Source organism: Barbatula barbatula, assembly GCF_947034865.1.
Source record: "Barbatula barbatula genome assembly, chromosome: 2".
Classification (NCBI taxonomy): domain Eukaryota; kingdom Metazoa; phylum Chordata; class Actinopteri; order Cypriniformes; family Nemacheilidae; genus Barbatula; species Barbatula barbatula.
Genome location: NC_136767.1, coordinates 24,130,778 through 24,158,676, shown reverse-complemented (window position 1 = coordinate 24,158,676; position 27,899 = coordinate 24,130,778). Strand labels below are relative to the sequence as shown.

Below are 27,899 nucleotides of genomic sequence, written 5' to 3'. Positions count from 1 at the left end.
CCTGGGTATGATTTTTATACCCGCGACAGCAGTTTCTGTGATGCAACACTAATGTAACATATTAAAATCTGATGTAAAACATCTGTTATTATCCATCAGCTTAATAATCCCTATGGTAATACAAAACTATCAAAGACAGTCTGTGAATGTGTCACGAATCATTTTCTTTTCAGATGTCAGTGGAAGAAACATTTGAACCTATTCGCATCAAATCACTAGCAAATGAGCAAAACAAAAACGGAACCAAACTGCTCCCATCATCCAATATTCACTACATGCAATCTAATCTGTTATTTTAATGTTACCTTGTTTTTAATTGTCTAAATATTTTATAATCATGCAAGAGTTTAAATCATTTAGTCTAGACTCTTATTTGTTTAATTTAAGGTAAGGTGGGTAAGGTTAAAAAGGCATGTTTTGTTAGCGGTGGACTGTGCACAGATGAAATGGCAGTTCAGGTCAAGTCATCTACTAGTAACACATGAGCTGAGGTGGAGATGAAATGTTTTACCCTTTTCAGTGTGACTGATGAGTCATACTATGCATCTGCAGACAGAAATCTGTGCTGCTTTCTGCTATAAGTTTCACTAAGCAGCCTTTGAGAATCTTTGAATGGTTACGCAATTTACATATTCATAATAATTCATTATATTTATTATATCTATAAATGAATGTTTTAGAGGAAGATGGAAAAGAGTAGCATCAAGTACATGAATAAGGAGCCAGAATCCATCAATTATCTTTTTAGTATCAATGCAAATGAAGGCTTTTATTACAGGCAGTAGTCCATCTTCAAGATTTATGTGTGTTCAATAAATGTATTTGTTAGCGAACCAATATGACACTTCTGCTTCAAATTAGCACATGCCTGGATGTGTCAAAGAAAAATGTGTTGCCCTAAGATACGTGAAACCTATTGCTGTAAAGCCATATGGACAGTGCACAGATTTAGATCAACACCACCTACAAGTATGTGTTGGTGTGGCTTCAACTGTATTTACATTTAAGCATTTGGCAGACGCTTTTATCCAAAGCGACTTACATTGCGTTGTAATATACATTTGTTTCTGACATCTGCTGTATATTTTATCCATGCAAATGCTTGCTTGCCATTTGTGGGTTGCTTATTTCAAAAGACCATGTCACGTTTTCTGAATGCCTGCTATTGTGTCTGTCTCTTGTTTGTTGTGCTATTAGCATTGGTTAACTAATACATTTGAAGAAATCATGACATAAAATGGGTTTGCCAAGTAGGCAAATGATTTGCACCCCTCCATGTCCTTTTTAAAGCAACGTGGCAGCACCATTTAATTTATAAAAAGATGAGGTTTGATTTCACTTTATTAACACTTTAAATTGTAGACAATAATGAATATTAACAGGAATTAAATGAAATGGAAATAAAACTTGAAGAACTGGAAATTATTGGAAAATATGACATTATAGATACTCAGTTCTGTATCCAAGCACATTGTATCCTGCAGGTTAGGTCTTTGATTATACTTATTAACAAGTTTTAATCGCATTTCCCTCCATCTTATGGTGGTATAGAGATGACGATGATGTGTGCAATAGTGTGTACATTTTATCTGAATTATAACATCAAACTGGACAGGCTTTAATGCGGATCTGAATTGTATCAGATGGCACTTTTTCGTTGCAAATTTTGTGCACTTGCCTCAGGTTTTCCCAGGTGTTGGGACCTTTTTTGGGTCAGTCTGGTTAAAGTAACACTACAGAAACAAAAGTTGACACAGACATGTTATTTACGTCTGGCTTAACGTGGAGAAATAGCCATAACACATTGCTTTGTGTCCCTGTGCTGTGTGAGGTGTTATTTGGCTGTATTGTAGAAACTGAACGGCCGTAAATGGCAGCTGTTACTTATATTACACAATACTGACTGACAGTCCTGTAGTTTTGTTTTCCATTGGGGGCGCTGAAGTATAATTGGGCCTGTAATTGCTTTTATTGTGTGATTTGCCTGATCCTACGGAGCAGTGTAATAACCCACTCAACCTCTTTTCATTTCACACGCACATTCTCTCATTGCATTAAAGTGTGGTAATGTGCCGCGCTCAAAATAATTTTTTGTGCTTGTGGTATAATTCATGGTGAATCGCATTCCCATTCCCAGTTTGGATTCAGAGTTGAAGCAACAGTTAAATGCGGTGCCAACACATTCGGGAAGTAACTTGGCAACCTAAGCTGTGAGACTTTCCATGCCATCTCCATGGAAACCTTTGTCATGCTGCTGAGACATCAGGGACGGCCAAGCTCCAAATAGACCCCTATAGCTCTCTCTCTCTCTCTCTCTCTCTCTCTCTCTCTCTCTCTCTCTGATACACAAGAACATCTACCTTTTAATACACACTACAGTTAAATGAGTCTGATCAATAAGACTTCTAGCTTCGGACACCATTAATGACCATGTATCGATAGACCTCTTATCGCATCAATGATGTTCAATTCAGCTGTGGTAATGCTCCCATATTGATGTCTGAATGTTGTTGCGGTTAGACAAGATTTGTACTTGTCATCTGTCACTGGTTGACAAGTCGATGTTATCACTGTTAAAGAAATGGACAGTTGTGTACAGAGAGCAAGACATCTCTTAAGATTATGAGTGTTGATTCAGCCCTAGAGGAAAAGCTTTCATGAACTTACAACCTCATGAAAGATCTATTCCAGGGTCTTTCAGAGAGGCGCGAGAAGATCTCTGGCGAGCTGTCATGTAGCTAAACTCTTCAGGGCCTTTTTTGTGAATGGTGCTTACCTGTGTAAAACTCTTTCACAATGATTTTAAGCATTTCATAACATTATAACGGTAGTATTAGGCTACTGTGGCTGTTATGTTTGAGCAATAAATGGTAAATCAGGCAATCAGAGTTGTAAATATCAAACATATTAAGAGATTTACGAATTGTGTTCAGGGAGCCTCCAATGCAAATTTTTCATTAGAAGCACAGGACGAATTACACACCAAACTGTAAATAGTTCCAATTTAGAGTTCAATATTCAGGTTTAGATTCAGAAAAGTTATTTTTTTGGGGGAATGGGTTAAAACAATTTTACATTTGTTAGTATTAATTGCACTATTGTTGTTTGCTGGGTTTTGTGGAAATCTGTGGAGTCTGGATATCTGTATGGCCTGTTTACACAAATCATGGAAAAAACATGTCCGTTCATCTAGATAACAGGCCTTTGTTTTGTGGCCATGCTCATTAGTCTTTGACTCGGATCTTTATCTCTGTGAATCATCCTGTTTGTTCAGTTGAACAAAATCTTTCTACGTCTCTGTGAAGGAGATTTGTTTGCAAAGCCAATCCTTCATTCTCTCTCCCTGGTGGTATAAAGGTCTGATTCCATAGCATGGAGGAGGGACATTCAGGTGAATCCTTTGTGGTGTTAGTATTGAATTGATATACTGTATATTGAATTGAAGTGTGCTGCTATAATAGTAAAAAAACTATATTGGATACTACTGTAAATCTATATTTATAAGAGCTTTTAATCAGAATCTGAATTTCCCAAAAAATTATGTTGGAAATCAAAAATCAACATTAATATTTAAGTGGCAGGTGCTGGGAAAGAGCTTGAAGGTCTCTGACGCTTCTCCGGGGTGGCAGACAAAGTCATTGGGTTTAGTATGAGTGACAAGCTTGTGTTCTATTGTAATGAAAGAATCCAGGTGAATACTGTCAGGTTGCTAGGGCTGGATGTTTGGAGATCAAGGAAGCTGTAACATTTCCTAGGATTAACAAACCTAGTCAATAATACAATTTTAATGCTGGACATATCAAGGTCAAAATCTGGGTAAGACTCTCATTCAATAAAATAGGAGTAAATGTGTAACATATCTTATGTGAGACCATTACAGCCAAGTAGACACTGTGGATCAATGGTTCTCGACCGGTGGGTCACGAGTCACGACCAAATAATAGATTGCAGGTTTGCTTTGATTTTGGAGTACATTGATTTAAAGAAAAATCAATGTACTTAAAAAATTAAAAGGCTATCATTTATTCTTATTTTGTTGTTGATGTCAAAGCCTTTACTTTATATCAACATTTGACACAGATCCATCTTAACTACCCCAAGGACATTGAACTATAAACAGCTTTGGTAGTATGTTGATTCACCAAAATATGCTGGAAAAGCAGATGAGAAGCATTGCTCATTGCTTCAAATCATCCTTCAATTCTATGTATTATGTACGCACTGAGGAAACACATGACCAGGAAATCACCACCAGCTACTTCCTTAAACCAATCAACCGGCTATTTTCTCTCAGCCAGAGCCTTCCATGCTGAAAAGAGAGAGCCCGTGAACCTCATGCATATGTGTGTGTAGGTCACTTTCAGCTATGAACAAGCATCCAAAATCTCACCCAATCATCTGTGGAATATGTGCTTTTTTGTATGCACTTGTATTGCGTTTGCCATCCACAGTAATGACCAGGACACTCATGAAAAATCACACATGCCACCTCTTAATTTCTTTTTCGTTTCCTCTTTAGAGTCTAGGGAGGTGAGTCATCGATCTAGTACGGTCTGCATTCTTCCTACTCGCCACGTATTGCTGTTTGCTTAGTTTTATTTCTCTAGTGACTTTTGGCTTTAACAAGAGTAGTTGTATGATTCATGACCCCCACCATTTGTCTGATGCCCCACTAAATTAACACACAAAAACCACTTTGCACAAAAACACACCGTTTGTATTCCCACTTTAAACTTGATTTCATCTTTATTAGCTTTTGTCTCTGTCTCCTTCACAGGTTAAGCAGATAGTGGAGGAAGCAGTCACAAGGAAGTTTGTGCATGAAGACAGCAGTCGTATTGTCTCATTCTGTGGTAAGTCAAGCGTTGAACCATTGTCTGAAATGTTTTAGTGGTGTAGAACAGCCCTGGATTTTGGTGTTCAAGGGCAGGGCAACCCAAAGTTAAATATCTTATATTTGGGGGCCATTTTCTACAAGTGGCCCACAAATATGAGTGATGTGAGCCCCAACTGGCCTCTGAGGACTCAAAATTTAGTTCTGTAACTTGAAGGCGGGCTGTCCGATTTCCGAATTACGCTTATTTAGACAAAGTCGGGCCGTATACCAAAACAACCCTATAGCCATTCAGCAGTTAGGTGCACAGGATGGACATTAGTCGAGCCGAGCGCTGACGAAAGCGAAAGATGGTGAAGGGGTGTGTTTGTTTTGGTGATTCGAAAATCAACAACGGCTAAGAGAAATCAGACAACCCCGCCTTTAAATGGAGAAACATTTTACAAAGTTTTGTAAGACATTTCATTTAGATTTGGAGGTTTCAGTTGTGTTGTCTTTTCGTATCTTCCAAATGTTGGGGCATTATGGCTTGGCTGATGATGAGGTCTAGCAAACATTTGACTATAACATAAACTATGCAAATAGTCGGATGTTGAAAGAATGTTCATATGCTTATAAATGGTTATTTTGCTCATTTAGGTGTGTAGTCCAACAAGTGAATGTGTAATCGATCCTGCTGCTATACAGCAGGTGCAGCCATTGTTGGCTCAAAATCTGATTACCATCCACATAATAACATTCTCTCGGTTCCACATGTGCAAACACAGAAGCGCATTCACAACCGTGTACAATGACATGATGTTTAATGATCGGCTAAAATATAAACAGAATAAATGAGTTGGTATTAATAATGCACCTAACGCCAGGTCACATTCATCCTGTTTAATATAATCTTTCTAATCCTGTCTGGCATTATTCACATGTACTGGAACCAATTCTAAACAGCTTTAACAACTCAAGTTTGCTGGCAGTCTTGCCATCTGCCTAGAAATGTAATCAGCACAACTCTGTGAGGGATCAAACGCTTGCAGGTTTGCAAATCAAATGTTTATTTTCCTCTCGGCATCCCAGCAATTATTCTTTCCTGAGTCTCTCATAGGGCTTGCAACAACAAAACCCTGTCAAAAGCGAATGAAGCTACTTTCTTTAGATGTGAATAACAATTAACACATTTTAAATAAAAATTCTGTCATGAATTACTCACCCTCGAGTTGTTCCAAACATGTATACATTTCTTTGTTCAGTTGAACAGATATTGGTTGAGAGGTATTTTGGAATAATGTTTGCAACCAACAATTCTGAACCACCTTTGACTGCCATAGTAGGAAACATTTAAACGGCCCCAGATCTGTTTGTTTTCCTACATTCCTCAAAATATCTTCTTTTGTGTTCAACAGAACCAAAAAATTACTTAGTAGGAAAATAAATTATGTCAGTCAATGGTGCTTCATAACTGTTGGTTGCTAACATTAACCCAAAATATCTCTCTTTGTGTTCAACCGAACAAAGAAATGTATAAATGTTTGGAACAACTAGAGGGTGAGTAATTCATAAAAGGGTGGAGTAACTCTTTAACTAAGAATTTTTATTTTCAGATCTTACATAAAATATATGGAGGTAACCTCTGAGCAATACATTTTCTTCCTGTGGGCACTCTTGAACACAGAGCAAATACTGGGATACAGAGAGAGATGATGAACACCTAATCATATTTACAAAATAAAAAATAATATTGTTGTAATACTGGTGCTTTACTCAATGGCTCTGAGAGGTAATGAAGAATAACCTGACTTTGTTGGCTGCCCGTAGGTGAGTAATCTGGATTACAGCGATGTTAACACACTGCCAATGGAAATGTCAACACCGACATTTTTCCCTACAGCAGATATTCCTGATACAATTAACAGCCCTGCACGCTTCTCCGGGCCTGCCATCTCTTAATTTTGTCTGCCTGTGGCTTTGATGGCATGCTGTTTGTCTTTCAACGCTTTTACCCCATTACATGGCACTGTCCTGAGTGAAAGTGTAAAGTGGTCACTGGAGAGGCTTGTATCCATCCACGTTGCTCTCTGTTCTCACTGTGGCAGTGTGATTAGCAGTCAGTAATGCAGGCTCTATGATTACATTTTTAATGAGCGATTGACATCAGGGTTGGGGGTGGCTGCCTGCTTCCTATGCCGTTTCCTGTGACAGCTTGAATCTTTGGTCTTTCATGTTGTTATGAATCTTACTTCGGAATATCATTTATCTATCTTTTTCCTTCTGCGACATTCGTTTTCATTCATGGAAATGTTTTCTGTTAGTTTTTTGATATTGCTATAAGATTGCTTTCATTTATCTTGCATACCGATATGTCACATTGCCTTTTCATCGACGTCTCTTGCATTCCACATGATTGAAAAAGGAACGGGTTGGAATAAAAACGATTACATGTAGGCTTACGCAGCATCACGATCATCACGAATCTCGAGCAGGGTTTAGTCACAAATCATTCTGCAGAAGAGAAAGCAAAACTACACAACAAAATGATAAGGAAACTAGCTTGAAAGAAAAAGTTTACACAAAAGAAAGACATCTGTCATCCTAGTCACCCTGATGTATTTTAGGTCTGTATGACTCGGGAGGGGGGGAGAACAAGATGTGAGAACAGAATGTCAAGGTTAAACCTTTTAATACTGACAGTGACAATAAATAGTTATGCATTAGAAAGAAAGTCATAAAAGAAGATATTAAGAAGAAAGCACAGCACTGGCCCCCATTCACTTCTATTGTATGGACACAAAAACAAGTGAATGGGGGCCAGTAAAAGGGGTAGTTCACCTGAAAATATGCCCCAATTGACTCTCCATCAAAGTCTTGTCATTCATCAAAAGATCTTCTTTTGTGTTCTGCAAAGGAAATCATACAGGTTTGAAATGACATGAGGGTGAGTAAATAATGCCAGAATGTTTATTTTTGGGTGAACTATCACTTTAATGCCTTGCAATCAATTCTAATATAACCGTCTGCTTTTGGCCTCGTCTATTTTTATCTCAGTTAGAAAAGCTATTACACATTTTATGGTAATTCTGCAATTTTTGTGGAAAATATTTAGTACAGTACCAAGTATTTAGTGAGTTGGTCATTTTCTGTACTTTCTGTTTTAATAAGTACTGTATATACTGCTTGTCCACAATGCAAAATTGTGAGAAGTGTTTAAGAAATTTAGAAGAGAAGAAGAGAAAATGTATCTTATTGAATTGAGTAAGTGCTATGTTAGATTTCTAAAGCCATATAGCTTTGTCAAAAGACAAAACAACCAATACCTTTTTGCTGTTGTCTCATTTGTGCATTTTATTTTAATATTAAATATGGCCAATAATGTCAAACCTGATGCAAGAACAAGTCATATGACCTGTTTTCATGTAATTTCAGGATGTTTTAGTCCCTTTTGAATTCTTGACAGTTTTACATTTCTTAGAGAAGAAAGGCACATTCATTCTGCAAACCTTTGTCACGTAGGGAAAGACATTAGGCTTGGCAAATGATGGCAGAACTTTCATTTCGCTACCCCTTTAAACTAAAGCAACCTGACTCAATAGCTGTTTTGAAAGTGATAATTGATGAAACCTTTGAACTTGTTTGGTGGTCTATGCTTCCTCTGCATTCATTTCACTGTGTTCCCCTTCTGCATGAATCCATTTTATGTGGTCAAAGAGAAGCATCAGATTAAAGCACCTGCTGTGTTTGTACGAATGTGCATCTTTTCCGAAAGTGCATCTGTGCATATCTATTCCTAAAAAATAAATGTGTTTAAAATAAACTAGGCTGTGGGATCTGCAAACAAATGCATTATGCAACGGAATATAAATATTTTAAAGTTAAAACGGTAATTTGAAGTTATCTAAAATGCATTATTGAAGCATGCAAAACACTGTACAAAGTGTCATTTTGTCAATCCCCTTATCAATGTGTGCTGTCGAGAGGTCCTCCAAGAACGGGGTTTGCCTGTTACAGACTTACACGGAGACAGAAGAAGAGATAAAGAATTGACAGTCTGCTGCTAGAACAGAAGAAGACTGAAAATGAGATTATAACCAAATCAGAACAGAGCCAAAGGAGCGAAGACAGTCACACGGGGACTGATGAGAAAACATTGACGTTCACAGAGACCAGCAATAAAAGGAAAAAATGTCACAGTAACGAAAGGGAAGAGGATAGTGGCAAAAATGTAAGAGTGAAAGTGGCATTGGATGAATGAGATGGCAAAGACAGGATGAGACAAGAGGCTGATGTGGTTTCCATGGCTACGCAGGCTTCCCCGACCCCATCCGAACAGATTCACAAGATTAGTCCTGAGAGAGCCTCTCAATATCAGGTCTGCAGCCACTGCCACGTACAGCAGTGTGTTTGTTTTTCTCCTTTGTTTCTCCTGTTTGTGAACCATCACAGCCCAATGTCCCATTAAGCAAATGTATGTTGACAATAGTTTGTTGAACACTTAATTATGGCCAATCTTGTTACATAAAAGTAGTACAAATGGGTAAATGCACTGTGAGATGCTTATTGTTGATTAGTAATATCGTCTCGGTTACGTCTGTAACCTCGGTTCCCTGATGGAGGGAACGAGACGTTGTGAGAGACTGACTGGGGTTTGATCCTGAGAACCTACCCTCTCCGAGATAATTAATAATTAAAAAACGCCAATGGGCTTGGCGAATGGCACGCGCACGCCAGTCTCCGCCCCGTGCATACGGGTATAAAAGGAAGATGGCGGCGGTCATTCACTTACCCTTTGTACTGAGGAACCTGGAACGTTCACTGCAGTGATTCGGTGCAGCGTTGTGGCATGAAGTCACAACGTCTCGTTCCCTCCATCAGGGAACCGAGGTTACAGACGTAACCGAGACGTTCCCCTTCAGTCGGTCTCTCGACGTTGTGAGAGACTGACTGGGGATCAATCTTAAACGCCACAGCGCTTGCACCGATATCACGACCTCTAGCGGAGCGACCCTGACTGGGCTAGTGCCAAATAGTGCTACCGCGAGACGTAATCTTCCAGTCACATAGTATTGGTCATACTGAGAAGCCTCTACTGACGGCCTCACGGACAGTGGCGTACGCCTCTAGTAGCGAGGAGCTGTCCGGAGCCGAATACTGGGGAACACTGCTCTTCTCTTAGAAGAGTGTGTTACGGAGGCCACATCCTACCAAGGGGAGGTTACATGTGGAGATACTAACATGGTCTCCCCTGCGGGGAGAACATTATGCGGAAGGTGTTAGCCCGAATAGGGGGACAATCCAGGTGGGATACCACCGGCGGGGAGGTCACAGATTCACCAATCGGGAAATCCTGAGTGAGGAATTCAACACACGGGACGACCCAGCGGGGAGTCACTACGTATGGGGCACTAGTCCTAATACAGGGGTCTGCCCGAGCGGGGATGACTCTACCTATAATGGACCTGGTTCTAACAGACGGCTCCGCTCAGTCTGTTACCAAGTGCAATGCTTAGTGATGGATGGAATGCCTATGCTTCGCCTAGAGGGGAAAGTAGGGAGGCTAATAACGCCGTAGTCTCACCTAGCAAGGGGAGAAGGCGTTTTCGCAGGCGTACGCCCAGAACAGGAGTCTGTCCTACACGCCGGGGCGTTAAGGACATGGGCTGCTACTGGTTCTACGCGAAGATTGTAAAACCTTGCAAAGGTACTGGGTGTAGCCCAACCCGCAGCACTGCAGATGTCTGCCAGAGAGGCGCCTTGTGCCAGTGCCCACGAGGAGGCCACACTCCGGGTGGAGTGGGCCCTCACTGCCAGCGGGCACGGGCGATCTTGGGACTGGTATGCCACCGTGATGGCATCCACAATCCAGTGCGCCAGTCTCTGTTTGGAGACAGCCCCCCCCGGGTGCTGTCCTCCGTAACAGACAAAGAGCTGCTCGGAGCTTCTTAGGCTCCGTGTGCGGTCCAGATAGAGGCGCAGCGCGCGTACTGGACACAACACATTAGAGGTTGGGTCTTCCTCCCCTGAGGGGAGCGCCTGCAGGCTCACCACCTGGTCCCGGAAGGGAGTGGTGGGAACCTTGGGCACGTAACCGGGCCGGGGTCTCAAGACCACGTGAGAGTCGCCGGGCCCGAACTCTAGGCACCCTTGGGACACGGAAAATGCCTGTAGGTCCCCCACCCTCTTGATAGAGGCGAGCGCCGTCAGGAGTGCAGCTTTCATCGACAGATGAGGGAGACTGGCAACTCCGAGGGGCTCAAACGGGGCCGTACCAAGGCCCTGTAGGACCACGTTAAGGTCCCAAGAGGGTACAGAGCGCGGTCGAGGTGGATTCACCCTTCTCGCGCCCTTGAGGAACCTGTTGACCAGGTCGTGCTGACCGAGAGACTTACCCTCCACGAGATCGTGATGTGCAGCAATGGCCGCAACATACACTCTCAGAGTGGAAGGGGAGAGATTACTCTCAAGTCTCTGCTGTAAAAAGGCCAGCACCGACCCGATCGGGCAATTCCGTGGGTTCTCCCCCCGGGGAGAACACCAGGACGAAAAGAGGCGCCACTTGTAGGCGTATAACCGCCTAGTGGCAGGGGCTCTAGCCTGTAGAACAGTCTCCCGGACCGCTACCGACAAGCCCCCTAGGGTCTCCTCGTCCCGTCCAGGGGCCAGGCATGGAGTCTCCAGAGGCCTGGGTTGGGGTGCCAAACCGTGCCCTTCCCCTGCGACAACAGGTCCTTCGACAGGGGAATGGGCCAGGGGGGGGCCGTCGTCAGATCTACCAGATCCGAGAACCAGGTCTGGGTGGGCCAGTATGGCGCAACTACCAGAACCTGATGCCCCTCTTCCCTGACCTTGCACAGGACCTGTGCAAGGAGGCTCACTGGGGGGAAGGCGTACTTCCGCTTGTCTCGCGGCCAGCTGTGTGCTAAGGCATCCGTGCCGAGGGGACCCTCGGTCAGGGAGTACCAGAGCGGGCAATGGGTGGAGTACGGGCAGGCAAACAGGTCCACCTGTGCTTGACCGAACCGCTCCCATATGAGCTGGACTGCGCGGGGATGGAGCCGCCATTCTCCGCGGGGAATGCCCTGACGAGAGAGCGCATCGGCTGCCTGGTTTAGGTATCCCGGGAGAAACGTGGCCCGCAGGGACTTCGTCACCTGCTGACTCCAGAGGAGGAGGCGTCGGGCGAGTTGCGACAACTGCCGTGAGCGTATGCCGCCCTGGTGATTGATGTACGCCACAGCAGTCGTGCTGTCCGACCGGACTAGCACGTGTTTGTCCTGCACGAGGGGCTGGAGCCTCCTCAGTGCCAGATGGACTGCTAGCAACTCTAGGCAGTTGATATGCCACCGCAGTCGGGGACCCGTCCAGTGACCCGATACTGCGTGCCCGTTGCACACCGCACCCCACCCTTGCAGGGAGGCGTCTGTCGTTACTACGACACGCCTCGAAACCTGTCCGAGCGGGACCCCCGCCCGGAGAAAGGTCAAGTCTGACCAGGGTAAGAGAGTGCGAAGGCACTGCGGCGTTACCGTAATCCGCCTGGTGCCGGCGTGCCACGCCGTCCAGGGAACCCGACTCTGTAGCCAGTGCTGAAGCGGCCGCATGTGCATCAACCCGAGAGGGATTACACCCGTCGAGGACGCCATGTGCCCCAGGAGCCTCTGAAAAATCTTCAGCGATGTCGAGGGATGCTGACTGATCAACCTCAGACAGCGCAGCACTGACTGTGCACGCTCGTTGGTGAGACGTGCTGTCATACGGACAGAGTCTAGTTCCATACCGAGGTAAGAGGTGCTCTGCGCGGGGGAGAGCTTGCTCTTCTCCTGGTTGACCCGGAGGCCTAGACGGTCTAGGTGCCGAAGCACAAGGTCCCTGTGCGTGCACAACACATCTCGCGAGTGTGCCAAGATAAGCCAGTCGTCGAGATAGTTTAGCACTCGCACGCCTTGCTCCCTGACAGGAGCTAAGGCAGCCTCCACTAGTTTGGAAAAAACCCGTGGAGACAGGGCCAGACCGAATGGCAGGACCCTGTACTGATACGCCCTTCCCTCGAACGCGAACCGTAGGAACGGTCGGTGTCGGGGAAGAATAGAGACGTGAAAGTACGCGTCCTTCAGGTCGATTGCCACGAACCAATCCTGGTGACGTACCGAGCCCAGGATGCGTCTCTGCGTCAGCATTCTGAACGGCAGCCTGTGCAGGTGTTTGTTCAGGCGACGCAGATCCAATATGGGCCGCAGCCCCCCGCCCTTTTTGGGCACGATGAAGTACGGGCTGTAAAACCCGGACGACATCTCGGTTATAGGGACGGGTTCGACCGCACCCTTCGCCAGAAGGGCGGCAACCTCCTCCCGAAGCACGGAAGCATTCTCTCCTCGCACCGAGGTGTACAGAATGCCCCGAAACTTGGGGGGGCGCCTGGCGAATTGGATCGAGTAACCGAGACGGACTGTCCTCTCTATCCAATGTGACGGGCTGGTGCGCTGCCAAGCGCCCAAGAACCGCGACAGTGGGACCAGAGGGACAATCTGCTTCACCGTGCCGGCGAAGGCTGGTTCGGTGGCTGACAGTGCGGTCACCTCGCAAAGGGGGGACCCCCTGGGAGGCTGACGGCTCTGTAGTTTTACCTGCTTCCGGCGGCCTGACGCAACATCCGGGGGAGATTGCAGTCGGCGGCCCGATCCATCCAAGACACCGTCTGGACGAGAGTGCTGTGGAGGAAAACCCAGGGGAAATATCTCTCTTTGTGAGTAAGTGGGTGCCGGGCCCTGAAAAGGGCCCGGACTTGATGTAGACACGGCAGGCAGCGTCCTTCCCCGATCCAGCGTTGGAAAGGCCGGGATCGGACCCAATGAAACTTCCCCTAGGTTCGTCCCGTCAGGGCCGCTTAGCAGCGCTCTTGGCGGACTGCTGACGGGGGACAGATGCCTTCTTCCGCGGGGCTCGACGTCTCTGGCGGGTCGTCCTATGGGAGGGTCCTGGAACCGGAGGTGCCACCGCTGGAGGGCGGGGCTGTTGGGAAGCAGACTGCGGCCGAGAACGTGACGACCTGCTGGTGGCCACGTCGCGGCGCGGCAGGATCTGCTTAATCGCCTCGGTCTGCTTCTGAACCGTGGAGAACTGCTGCGCTACGTCCTCCACGGTATCGCCAAACAGCCCGGCTTGCGAGATGGGCGCGTCTAGAAGGCGAGCCTTCTGGGCGTCGCTCATCTGCGCAAGGTTAAGCCACAGATGCCTTTCCTGGACCACCATTGTGGACATCGACCGACCCAGGGCGCCCGCCGTGGCCTTCGTCGCCCGTAGCGCGAGGTCTGTGGCAGTGCGCAATTCACTCATGCGAGTTGGGTCGGGCTTCCCGCCGTCTAAGTCCTTCAGGACTTTCGCCTGAAAAACCTGGAGGACTGCCATAGCGTGGAGTGCAGAAGCGGCTTGTCCAGCAGCACTGTAAGCCTTCGACACGAGTGTCGAAGAGAGCTTACATGCTCTGGACGGGAGTCTAGGTCGACCCCTCCATGTGGCAGCCGTCTGCGGGCACAAGTGGCCCGCGACCGCACACTCCACCCGGGGAACGTCGACATAGCCTCTAGCCGCTCCTCCATCCAGGGAAGCCACAGCCGCCGAACCCTCCTGCCTGATAACGCCGAAAAGGGCGCATTCCAAGACTTGGAGAGTTCTTCATGCACTTCCGGGAAGAACGGCACCGGGGCGGGGCGCGGCTTTTGACCACGCCCCGATCCCAGAAACCATGCATCCAGCCGCGAGCGTTTCGGGGAGGGTGGAGCCACACACTGCAACCCGATGCACGCGGCTGCCCGAGAGAGCATGGCCGACATCTCTGCGTCCGTCTCCTCTGGTACTCGACTGCCCGACGACAGGAGGTCAGAGGAATCTTCCGCATCAGATGCCAGCAGGCAGCTGTCCGATGCAGCGACAGAAATGGAGTCATCATCCCTATACGCAGTCTTTCCGCTATGAGACGGCTGTCTGCCGCTCATAGGGGACAAACCAGGTGAGCGTGCAGGGGTATGGATGGTCCGCGAGCATGTTGCTGACGGAGCGACATCCATAGGAATCCCCGAATCACCCCCGCCGCTCGCCAAAGCGATCAACCGCGCCGAAACAGCGGCTGAAGACGCCTGGGAAGCAGACGGGGTGGTGGCAGCGCTCGAAAAGAACGTAGCCAACCGTGACCGCAACACCCTGATTGACATGTCCGCACACACGGAACATGCCAAATCAGTGAAACCTGCCTCAGCATGCTTGAGCCCCAAACAAGTGACGCAGGTGTCATGGCCGTCAGACTCCGGGATGAGTCTGTCGCATCCGAGGACACAGCTACGAGACATACTCGTAGCCGGAGGGACTTACCTCTAAGGTCTGTAGCCTTCTGCCGAAACGCCCAGGGGAAGTCCACGAAAGGAGAAGTCCGCTGCTCCGCGTCGTAAATCCAGCAGGAAAAGTTTTCTCGAAGTCGAGTAAAAGTGCGTTGCATGAAGAAACACACAGGTTCCGAAGAACAAAGGATAAGTGAATGACCGCCGCCATCTTCCTTTTATACCCGTATGCACGGGGCGGAGACTGGCGTGCGCGTGCCATTCGCCAAGCCCATTGGCGTTTTTTAATTATTAATTATCTCGGAGAGGGTAGGTTCTCAGGATCAAACCCCAGTCAGTCTCTCACAACGTCGAGAGACCGACTGAAGGGGAACCATAATTCATTGTCTCAAAATAACTGTACATAATCGATTATATAGATTGTGAAAACATTCAGATATACCTGAATATGTTATTTTTGTAAGAAAAATGTTTAGAGTAGTTCGATTTTTGCAATCTGTGTTGTCGAGATACTCCAAAGCCTTTTAAATGGCTCACAGAAAAGGGTTCATTTTTGTATTGTTGTCCATTTTCCCTGTGCGTAAATGTGTTTAGCTGCTGTCGAAGCATGCATTCTTCATGGTCTGAAGCGGAGAGCTGCTGGTTTCCTACGAAGCAACAAGATAGCAGCGCTCTTCACTAAAGTGGCCAAGAGTTTCCCTCCAGCTGAGGAGCTGTGCAAAAAAGCCCAGGAGCTGGAGCTGGTCTTTGAGTGCAAGTGAGACTCTAAACTAAAAGACAGATATACATTCAAACTTGGAGTACAGTATCAAACAAATCAAACTAAAAGCATCAGACTTAAAGGGATAGTTCACCAAAAAGGAATCTTCTGTCATCATTTACTCACCCTCAAACCTGCATGACTTTCTTTCTTCTGCAGAACACAAAAGAAGATATTTTGAAAAATGTTTACTGGGCCCCATTCACTTGCATTGGTTTTGCGTCCATACAATAGAAGTGAATGGGAGCCAGTGCTGTTGGTTTACCAGAACCAAGAACTGGTTTACCAGTTCTGCAGAAGAAAGAAAGTCATAAAGGCTTGCAGTGACAAGAGCGTGAGTAATTGATGACTTTTAGATTTTTGGGTGAACTATCACTTTATGATTTTGTGTGGGGAACACATAAGATATTTTTTAGAAATGTCTTAGTGATTTGGTGTCCAAACAATGGGAGTCAAAGAGGGCCAATGTTGTTTGGTTACCTATGTTCTTCAAAATGTCTTTTGTGTTCTGCTATCTGCCATGTACCATCTAGAATATTCAACCAATATTAGTGTTGTGTACACAACCATAAATGTGATGTAGCATAGATCAGCTTGGATTTATACTCGGTGGTACCTAATGGACAAACATTTATAAGAATTAGTTTAGCCAAAATTGAAAATTCTAATCTACTTCTGACATAATTTGCAGATGAAAAATAATGCTAATTAGAAACTGGGGTATATCATTTAGCTAAATTAACGCTACATTGGAATTGTGTTAAATGTTTATTCAGGCACAATTAAAACCCTTGTTTTGTCCTCTGCTCTTTACTTTGAAGAAGAAGCCAGTCTTTGTCATACAGCGAGAGCACTCGTAAGATGTCCAAGGTCCCAAACTTTATTCCTCAGGCTGCAAGATACGTGTGGATCCACACCGCACTTATCGAAAAGGTGCTGGACAAGATTGTCCTCTACCTGGTGGAAAACAGCAGGTGAGAGAGGTGGGATTGTGATATAAAGCGAAAACAAGTTTGTGTAGTTTTTAGGCACAACCAACATAGATATAGTTTCTCAAGCTACTGTCCATGTTGTTTCAGCAAGTTTTATGAGAAAGAAGCGATCCTAATGGACCCTGTGGATGGCCCGATCCTCGCCTCTTTGTTAGGTACACATGAATTCTTTATCATCATCATTCTAAACGGGTCAGTGCACCCAAAAGTGAAAATTCTGATGTCATTTACCCAACCATGTGCCATTTCAAATGTTTTATGTTCAGTGGAAGAAATACAATCATGCAGATTTCGATAGGTGGTAAGTAAATGATGACAGAATTTTCCATTTTGGGTGACTCATCCATTTAAAGCCACAAGTTGTTGGGTGTCATTTTGTATTGATGGAGTTTTGTACCTTCCTCCACCTTCTGTCTTCATTAGTGGGGCCTTGTGCTTTGGAGTACACTAAAATGAAGACGGCAGATCATTTCTGGACGGATCCGTCAGCCGATGAGTTGGTGCAAAGGCATCGTATTCACAGCGGCCACTGCAGACAAGACTCTCCTATTAAGAGACCCGCCCTTTGTGTGAGTGATTATACAATAATGCTGAGCAAACCCTGAATTGCAGTATGAAATGGGTGGCGTGCCATTTTTCCGTTATGAAAATACTTTCTCCAATCCTAGTTTAACCGTGACTAAAACAAATTTTTTCTATAAAAGTTTTGACACAAAAAATCTTAAATGTGATTCAACAGAGGTAGATGACAAATATTAGCTATGTCTTTGTTGCATGTAAAGGTAAACATGTAATATATTTTATTTAACTTATGACATGTTACATCCATTTTAAGGTATCAGTTTTTATGTTGGTCCACTAGACCTGTGAATATTGAACATAAACACATGAACACCACACGGGAGTTAAAGAGACTTTGCTTCCCAATTGACCAAGAATTAACTAATTTACGCCATTCCAGAGTTGCCATTTGGTTCAAGCCATTTAGAATTCGTTCAATGTTTTTAAATTGTGCCTCAAGAAAATGTCTGGGGCAAGAGCAGCTTCAATTCTGAACACAGTCAATTGCATGTCAGATTGAATTCACAATATACAGTGACATAACCAATAGGGCGCGTTTTTCAATATTCTGCTCTCTTGCTGTCAACCTTTACTAGATTAGTCATTAAGCCGACATAATAATTCAACTTGTCTAAGACCACCATAAGGTCAACTAAAATGAAATAACACCGCTTAATAAAGGGTCATTTAAATATCAAGACTCGTTTCTTTGCACCGTTAGCCAAAAAAAGATTATATCCATGAGGCAAACACACAATTTTTGCGTCTCACAAAATCGGAGCTAAAGGTGAAAGATCACCATTGATGTTGTGGACTTGCCTGCCTCCAGGCATTTTAAGTGCGAGAGTCCTGCTGTGGACAGTGTATCAGAGTACAGCTTCTGTATCTGAGGAGAAACTGAACCTCTACTCAGGGACACGCTTCACATCATTACCCAGCTCCATTACCACACACAGCCGTCAGATTCCTGACTGATCACCCTCTCTGGCCATCTTCAACACCCCCACACAACAGCAGAGAACACTGTGCTTGTTTTGTCACACAAACAGATAGATCTGAGCAGGCTCGGGGCTTGTTTTCTGGTGTTGTTTCATAAAGAATATTAACTGTTGAGCTGTAACCGCGAGGTTCCTGCTTGCCTTTTTGATACATGAAGGTGGAGACGTTGAACTAAGCACAGTAAACTTGTAATGATTCAGCTCGGGGTGATGCATTTCTCCACCCTAGACAGAGATATTAAACCTGTAACATATGTGACCAATGTATGATTGAAACTATGATAAATACGTCCGAGGTCCAGTGCATGGAATTTAGTGGCATCTAGATGTTGTCACGTTTTTGCTTCTTTGGAGATAGCGTATTTACGAAACGTGCTCTGTAAAACAGTTTGTCCATTTTGGGCTACTGTAGAAACAACATGGCGAATACCATGCAAGCGGACCCAAAGTGTATGTAGCTAGAAATAGCTCATTCTTTGGTAATAAAAACATAACGTAAGGTCTTTATACACAGTTATGTATATTATATTGCATTTCTATCAATGAATAGATCATCCAAAAATCACATACAGCACCTTTAATGTATTTGTATATGTGTGCATTCAGATTCAGAAGAGACACTCCAGTAGCAGTATGGATGAAAGACCCTCTCCTTCACCCTCTGCACGGGACTACGTGGAGTCTCTTCATCAGAATTCCAGAGCGACCCTCCTGTTCGGCAAAAATAACGTGCTGGTGCAGCCGGTAAATAAAAGCAACTGTATTATGTGACCTTATCCCTTTAACTAGATGCCAATGATTGTTTATCTTAATGTACATTTTGAAAACAAGCAACCAAGTAGTCACCAAAAGTCAAATGTAACCTTTTATTTTGTAAAATTACAATCTAATGTACAAATGAGTGCATATCAACAATGATTGTTTTAATGCTTTTGCGATGTTGAAATCATAACAGAATAAAAAAAATGTCAGTACTTTAGGCCAGACTTTTAATTTCTTGTCATTTTGTCACAGGGTCCATGCTCTTTCTTGGCACAAGGGGGTCCTTGGTCTAAAAATGTTAAATGACCCTCATTTAGAAAGAAAGCAAAAATGAATGTAACATTTATTTTAGTTGTTGAAGGCACATTTTTTAATTAAGGTTGTTATTGTTTGTTAATGTTGTGTACTGTTAGAGGGACGATATGGAAGCAATCCCAGGATACCTCTCTTTGCACCAGACTGCTGACAGCATGACTCTGAAATGGACGCCAAATCAGCTAATGAACGGCTCCATGGGAGATCTCGACTATGAGACGAGGTTGGACTCAAAGCATGTTTTTAATTAATAAGATAGAATAAATGATTATGAAAGGTTGGAAAGTTGGTTTGGTGCCCCTGACATGTGGCACTATTGAAACACGCAGCTACATTTACATTTAGCCATTTAGCAGACGCTTTTATCCAAAGTTCGGGGAGCAATAAGCGATATGCAACAAAAGATAAAATAGTACATTTGGTGCTAATACAAAGTTACTAGTTTCAACAAAAGCTAGACCAGTACCTGTTGAGAGAAGAGGGTTAGTGTAAGTTTTTTTTGTTTTCATTTGTCTGTAAAGTATTCGCCAAAGAGATGGGTTTTAAGTAGTTATTTGAAGGTTGTGAGAGGTGTGGTTGACCGCATTGGGAAGAATGTTCCACTAGGAAGGAGTTGTGTAGGAGAATGAGGGTGAAAGGGATTTAGTGCCCTTATGTGCTACATGTGTTGTAATCGTATGGAAGTTCACGTTTTTGTAATTTGTTTGTTCTAGGATGTTTCATGCTTTCCACTAATAACAAAGTTTTAATCTCTAAAGGAAAGTGTTAAGAGTCCAAGCAATGTTTTTTTGCGTGAGGCCCAATGCATAAGGTTTTATTACACGTATGGTTCTTTTACTTGCATTACTAAGAATTTAACCTGGTTACCCGCAGTGTGTACTGGGACTACGCCATGACTATCTGCCTAGAGGAGATTGTGTACTTGCACTGTCATCAGCAGGGTGAGTTACAGTCACAAGTAAACCTTTATTGAGCAAATTTGATAGACGATTTAACAAAACGACTTTTGGTATTTTTTATTAGTCTATAATGCTGACCGTTATTTAATACTCAATAAGTAACACTTAAATGTACTTCATATTCATCCAATCAGAAGATCAGCAGAACAAAGAGAAGGCACAGAATGAATGAGTAACTTAATAACTTGTGAAGCGAGATGAGAAATTAAAGTGGATCTGTATCAGATTAAAATGAGCTAATAATGGGAATTAAAGTCTTTTGGTACACACTGGGTCATGACTTTTTATATTGAAAGCTTTGAGTGTGATTTGTTTCTTATACACTGTTATTTTGTAATAAAGCAGCATTTACAATGTAGGTATAGGTCACACATTTTAATTCGTTGTATATCACAGTATGTAATGTGTTTACTTTATATGTATTCCTCTGCAGTGGACTGCGGTGGAACGGTCGTTTTGGTTAGTAAAGATGGGATCCAAAGACCACCACTTCGTTTTCCCCGCGGTGGTCACCTCCTTCAGTTTCTCTCCTGTCTGGAAAATGGTCTGCTGCCTCACGGCCAGTTGGACCCTCCGCTTTGGTCCCAGAGGGGGAAGGTTAGTAATAACATTTAATATACTGTATCCAATATACACAGGCTCACTTCAAAATAAGAGAGACGATGTCAGTGAAAGACAGGGAAAAACATAAAGCACAAACCCGATATACAAATAGAAATATGCAAGTCAGATAATGGTGAAAGCAGGCATTGCACAGATCCCCATTTTTGCAATAATGGTTCGTAGAACATGCAGCAGACTACCCAAATTTGCTGTATCTTTTGGGGACAATACAGTGCTGCTTTAACATTGCAACCGAGCCTTCAGAGTCAGCGCTTTACAAGGCCAGAAGTAAACTCAGCTGCCGTTAAATATTTGCTTGATTGTTGTGGTGATAAATTATTGCTGTCATGATCAAAAGAAACTGCACACAAACATCTTAGCACTTTTATTTTTGTTTTATAAAAGTTTGTTTACATAATATACTGTATGTCTATATTGTGTATATTAATTATAAACACATTAAATAATAAACCCATACACATATTTGGGAAATATTAGCATAATCATTTTAATTGTATATAGATGTTTATACATTTTTCTATTTCTCTTAAATATATGCATGGATGTGTATGTTTTACTTATACAAAATTAATATGCATAGTACACAGGCATATATTGTGTAAAACACAAACTTTTATTCTAAATGCGATAAATATGATAGATTGATGTTCTCATTTTGTTCCAGGGCAAAGTATTTCCTAAACTAAAGAAGAGATGTACACAGGGATCTTCCGACTCCGTCTCTGACAAAGAAGAGGAAGAGGCAACCGATTACGTCTTCCGCATTGTGTTCCCAAACAGCAAATCAGAATTCTGTAAGACTAGAACATCATTTATTTTTCATCATGATACAAATATTATCAACAACTGGATGTTTAAGGCCATTCCATGTCCATGCTATTTTTGTTTATCCATTTACTGTGCATGTACCAACATAAACATCCCATTGCTGTCCAGATGTGTTTTTATAGCGATATTCTGACTGAGTCATTACAGTGACTGTTACCTAGTCCTCCCAGCTCTCCCAGGGTACTGCCCTCCTGGCTCGCTCTCTCTCTCTCTCTCTGAGGGCGGTGGCCTTCTAAATGCCAGACGCTGGTGATGCCAAAGCGCTACTGCAGCTGCCAGGGAGAGTCTGCATCCTCCCCAAAGTCCAGCTGCAATTCTCCCCGTAATCTCTCTCTTCACATGCTCATCTGTCTGTCGCGTCATCTCCAAGCTTCTTTATGCTCACTTTTATTGCTTATTTTATTCTGAATGTGATCAATCGCGATTTATCGTTTGATTTTACAAGTTGGGATTGATCATGAGTTCTGCTGTTCTGCTTGTGGCTACATATGCTCCTTTTTATAACCAAATGTTCAATACATAAGTGATGTCTATTTATTTGTGGCAGTGGCACCAGAGTTGATGGATCAGGGGGCAAACATGTGGCATCCACGGCCAAGGAAATCATCCTGTTCTTCTTGCTCACAGAGTAGTTTTTCTGATGGAGGACCACCCAATGGCTGCAATCATGAGAGGTATCATGTCCAACCAACAATAGTAGTCATTAAAACCCAAGATAGTGTTTTTTTATGATAGATGATAGAAAAACTAGATTCTGTAAGACTAGATTCATAAAATATGAAAATTTATGGAAAACCATTATCTCATCTGCAGGGCACCCCTGAAGTTGCTATGCGACAATATGAAGTCCCAAATCATCTCCAGGGCATTCTATGGATGTTTGTATTTGCTTTGTATTTATACTCCTGAATCAAATATTGAATTTATTTCTACAAAATATGACCTTTACAAAGCCAAGCCATCAAACACACTGATATTTTTGTCACTGTCAGGGCTGGCGTACTGTCGTCACCTGTCCACGGTACGCACTCACCTGTCTGGCCTCGTCAATCATGCTATCGTGGAGCCAGAGGTGCCCACCGATGGTTACAAAGGACTCACGACGGAAGTGTGGATGAAGTTTCTTCAGGACTGCAGTGTAAGCGCACACACACAAGCCTGTTCTCCAGCAACACAGACACATTTAAATGAGCGGCTGTGCCAGACACTCATTCATATTCATTTGTCCCTAATCAGTTATCATGGTAGCATCGCATAAACAATATGTTTGGGTGACTAATGCTCAGAGACTCAGCAGTAACTTGAATGTAACGTTTGCAGAGCATTTGTGAAAACCAGTATAAAATCAATAGAAAATGAGCTGCTATTCCACCAAGTTCCTTTCTAATCAATGAAGCTCATGTATCTGTACTGATAAACGGGGAATCTATCGAGTTAACACTGTATGTATGCATGTTTGGTGAATAATATAATAAAATGTTGAAAATGTATTCATGTCTAGAAATCATTTGACTTACTTTGTACTTTAGGACACAAAATATGATATTTTAAAGAACGTTGGTCACCAAACAACATTGGCCCCAATTGACTTCCATTATATGGACACAAACCCACCGAGACATCTCTCAAAATATCTTTTGTATCTATCTTCTTTTGTGTTCCACAACCCTATAGAATTTGAGGCTGAATAAATAATAACATAATTTTCATAGCAAACCCCTCATTGTAATGGTACGTTTGTGCTGTGTGATTTGCAGACCTGTGAGGAAAAGGAGCTTCTGCGGCTTGTTTATTTTGGTGGAGTTGAACCGTCTTTGCGTAAGGAGGTCTGGCCTTTCCTGCTGGGTCATTACCAATTTGGGATGTCTGAGGCAGAGAGAAAAGAGGTTTGCCTTTACTTGTTTTCTTTAAAACGCTGAGTAAGATTTCCAATTATTGCTGAGCATTAGTGGAAGACGGCAAATACTGTCAGCTTGACCTGCATCTTAAATCAATGGTTAAGGTTAATTGGATTTCAGATGGCCTGGGAAGCAAAGCACATTTGCTATTGTTTTCAAATGGCTTTCATTTTTAAGATAACCTTATCTTTGTGTTGGCTGAAACTCTGACCTTAACAGGTGGACGAGCAGATGCGAGCGTGCTATGAGCAGACCATGAGCGAGTGGCTGGGCTGTGAGGCCATTGTTAAGCAGAGAGAGAAAGAACAGCACGCCGTGGCTTTAGCCAAGTGTTCTTCTGGTGCAAGTATGGACGGCAGCACACACAGAATATTGCACAGAGACTCCACTATCAGTAATGAGGTGAGGGAGAAACTTTAAAAGAACATAATGTATTGTTGTTCTCTGAATATATATATATATATATATCTTTTTTTTTTTGTCTATATATTCATTTTAGTTTCATTCTGTTTACTACAAACACACGTTCTCCCAAATTTCTAATAAAAATATTGCTTCTATTTGGACTAAATCACAGAAAATATAATCTGGAGAAACTACAGATATACAATATAAATAACAGAAAGGATGATCTGTATTGTTTCAGACCTCAAAACTGCAAAGAAAACAAGTTCATATTCACCTTTTTTTAAATGTAGAAAAACGTTGTATTAAGTAAAGGTAAAATGTTTTATCTGATGACCAGTTTGATCACTGTTTTCACGTGTCTTGTCACGATGTCATGATGTCTTTCACATTGCAGTTGGATGATTTTGTCACTCCTGGGGTTTGATTGACGCTGGACTGGAATGATTAAAAGAAAATTTGGAATGGACTCTTTATTTTTTACACAAATTCTATGTTGTGTGTGTTTAAGTCTTCACAGAGCTGTAGTTCAGGCAGACAAAGACGTTCCAGGTTGCAGAGTGACTCCAGCACAAGCACACAGGTAAACCTGAGACCAACCAGTAATATGTCCCAATAAACTGAACATTTTTGTTTTAGCAGGTTAACATTTTCTCTAATAAAATTTCTCGCCATTCATTCCATTCAATATTAAATGCGATACAAACAGTGCCCCTCCTTCACTAATACCCGTCACCCTCACATTCTTTCCTGGTAGTTCTTCACTTCCCAAAACCCCTTTCCTTGGAGAAGTCTTCTTCCCTTTGGCTTGTTCTTTCAGGTCTCTGAGTCTGTCGAAGAGGTGGACCAGATCGAAACGGAGCTCAAGAGCGATGGTGTCAAACAGGTTCCCAAAATCTCCAACGGAACATCCCAGAACGGCACGAATTCTCCAGACTCCGGTCACCACTCTTCCAGAAACGTCTCTGTTACATCTGCACCGTCCGATTCGATAAGCACAGAGGACAGTGGGTCACACGAGCCGAACCTCAAAGGGCCACAGCTGCCCGCACCGGCACACAGCCCAACAAAGGCCAATCAAAATGCAGATCAAAGTGACTTGACCAGAATGGAAATGGGTGCTTCAGATGTTTTAAAGGCAACACAGACAAAGATGGATGAAAATCAGGTGGATGATGTTGCAGCAAAAACTGGCAAAGAAATGAACTCTGAGATGTTGAGAGAAGACAAAATCAGTGTTACAGAGTCACAAAGGGCATTAAAATCAACTGCTGCTGAAGAAACACACAAGAAGGTTGTTCAAAAGAAGACCACAAACAAAGACAGGACCGCCCCGGTAGTGGAAGAGACTGTCGTCCCATTGGTGCACGAGGCTTTCAGCAGGAGAGAGATGAGTGAAGTCCAACCTCCAGACGAATCGGACGAGTCGCCCTCTGCCATCGAAATGGAGGACATTCCCACAGCTAATGTTTGCATGGCCTGGAAATCTCCATCCAAGACAATTGTGCAGACAGTTGTGCCTTTACTGCAGCTTGGGCTAGAGAAGACCAGCCCTGAAGAACCGGTTTCTGTCCCGTCTGAAGAGCCGGGGATGGAGAATATCTGCCCTCTGTTTGATTCACTCACAGTGAACGCGGAGAAGAATGAAGTTACCTCTCCAGTTTCCTCAGTAGGGACAACATATTCTGTAAGCACGTCTCAAAGATGTTGATATGAAAATAGTAGTTCATGTGACATTTGTGTAAATCTGTTTGTGTATGTAATTGCAGCAAGAGCTTTTGGACATGTACACTCTGAACCTGCATCGCATTGATAAGGATGTTCAGCGCTGTGACCGAAATTACTGGTACTTTGTACCTGCTAACTTGGAGAAACTGCGCAATATTATGTGCAGGTAACGCAGATTCTTTCTTCTCTATTGGTCAGTTGTACAAGTGCTAGAAATCATATGTTCTCATGTAATAATATTCTTTCTACAGTTATGTTTGGCAACACCTTGAAATCGGATATGTCCAGGGCATGTGTGACCTACTAGCTCCTTTGCTTGTTATTCTAGATGATGGTGAGTTTGTTGTTGTGAAAGATACATGTGCGTGTCTATGAGTTCATGACACTGAATTAAAAAAAGCTAAACATACTTGGGATATGCTTAGTTTGTCAAAACAGTTTCTTTTTTATTATTTTTCAGAGGCAATGGCTTTCAGTTGTTTTACTGAATTAATGAATAGGATGAATCAAAACTTTCCCCATGGAGGTGCCATGGACACCCATTTTGCCAACATGAGGTCCCTCATCCAGGTCAAACATCTACTTTGCGAAAATAACACCCTAAGAAAATATATTTTCCTATATATACACTGTTAATATATTAAATAATTGAATATAGACTTAATTAATACAGATAAATACATTTTCTAAATATTACAATATATATAAATGTACGTAGGGAATTGCCACTTTCCATATATTTAAATATATAAGCTCTTTATTTTAATATATCGTTGCTGTCCTTCTGAAACCTTAAATGTCCGAAATCGCTGTTTTTAAGGAAATGTATTATATACTGTGTTGTCAAAGTTGATATACATTTTATTGGTTAGATATTTGGAAAAACCTGTGACAAAAATAACGGGTGAATAATAATATTAATTATTGGCCAAAAACAAATCGCAAAATATGGAGGTACAATGTTTCAGAAGGACAGCAGCGATTTGAAGATGTATTCTTTTATTTCACACGGGCAGTGCATTTCAGATCCTATAAATATTGTTTTACTAGTATGTGGAAACAGGTGTACGTTTAGAAAAAGACAGCTGATCTCTTTCTCTGTGTATTCAGATTTTAGATGCAGAGTTGTTCGAGTTAATGCATAAAAATGGTGATTACACACACTTCTACTTCTGCTATCGCTGGTTTCTTCTTGACTTTAAAAGAGGTAATGTTGCTATGACAGAAACCTAGATAGAACAAATAACAGATATGTATTTATTCCTGCTAATAATTCTCCAGTACCATGAATTCATGTTATATATATATATATATATATATATATATATATATTAAAAAAAGAATATTACTGATTGTACAAAATGGGGTTTTGGCCATTGCCAAGCTACTCTGAATAAACAATTCCGATATTACAGCTCCCCCTGCTGTTGACATAGACTTCCCAAGTTATTTGATCAAAAAGGCCTAAAGCAAAACTGTAGCCTTTGCCCATGGTTGTGTTTGAAATCAATCAAACTTTATTTGAAATCCTCAGAATTGGTATACGATGATGTGTTTGCGGTTTGGGAGGTCATCTGGGCTGCCAAGGCTGTCTCCTCCAGCCATTTTGTGCTCTTCATCGCTCTCTCGTTGGTGGAGATATACAGAGACATCATTCTAGAGAACAACATGGACTTCACAGACATCATCAAGTTTTTCAATGGTAAATATTGTTTTCATTATATACCCTGCTACTACATCTCGGAGTCAGAAATCTTTTCAGCAAAGATGACTATTGACGTTTACATCCCATAAAAGCAGGAAAATTAAAACCTGTGTGCAGTTGTACAAAGGCCTTGGCGACAACAAGATTGTAAAACGGCTGTGTAATCTACAAGAGTCAAACTGAAATCAACCTTCGCTTTAATATTAACAGAGCA

General features: G+C 42.9%; 1 protein-coding gene across 2 annotated transcripts in view; it reads left to right on the top strand.

Annotated features, from left to right (window-relative positions):
- The window catches only part of sgsm1a (small G protein signaling modulator 1a), a 32,865-nt gene that overhangs the window by 2,760 nt on the left and 2,206 nt on the right, over window positions 1-27,899 (top strand). The window contains exons 3-24 of one of the 2 annotated variants that reach the window (XM_079480884.1): window positions 4,778-4,853; window positions 15,745-15,907; window positions 16,732-16,884; window positions 16,990-17,057; window positions 17,326-17,471; window positions 19,068-19,205; window positions 19,637-19,761; window positions 20,412-20,479; window positions 20,931-21,094; window positions 21,786-21,915; window positions 22,497-22,623; window positions 22,763-22,827; window positions 22,942-23,087; window positions 23,707-23,835; window positions 24,067-24,249; window positions 24,764-24,835; window positions 25,073-25,939; window positions 26,022-26,146; window positions 26,232-26,314; window positions 26,441-26,550; window positions 27,091-27,187; window positions 27,515-27,682. In XM_079480884.1, the coding sequence (XP_079337010.1) occupies window positions 4,778-4,853; window positions 15,745-15,907; window positions 16,732-16,884; window positions 16,990-17,057; window positions 17,326-17,471; window positions 19,068-19,205; window positions 19,637-19,761; window positions 20,412-20,479; window positions 20,931-21,094; window positions 21,786-21,915; window positions 22,497-22,623; window positions 22,763-22,827; window positions 22,942-23,087; window positions 23,707-23,835; window positions 24,067-24,249; window positions 24,764-24,835; window positions 25,073-25,939; window positions 26,022-26,146; window positions 26,232-26,314; window positions 26,441-26,550; window positions 27,091-27,187; window positions 27,515-27,682 (3,403 nt within the window). Of the gene's footprint in view, window positions 1-4,777; window positions 4,854-15,744; window positions 15,908-16,731; window positions 16,885-16,989; window positions 17,058-17,325; window positions 17,472-19,067; window positions 19,206-19,636; window positions 19,762-20,411; window positions 20,480-20,930; window positions 21,095-21,785; window positions 21,916-22,496; window positions 22,624-22,762; window positions 22,828-22,941; window positions 23,088-23,706; window positions 23,836-24,066; window positions 24,250-24,763; window positions 24,836-25,009; window positions 25,940-26,021; window positions 26,147-26,231; window positions 26,315-26,440; window positions 26,551-27,090; window positions 27,188-27,514; window positions 27,683-27,899 lie in introns of both variants that reach the window. The other variant, XM_079480883.1, reaches the window with a different exon arrangement.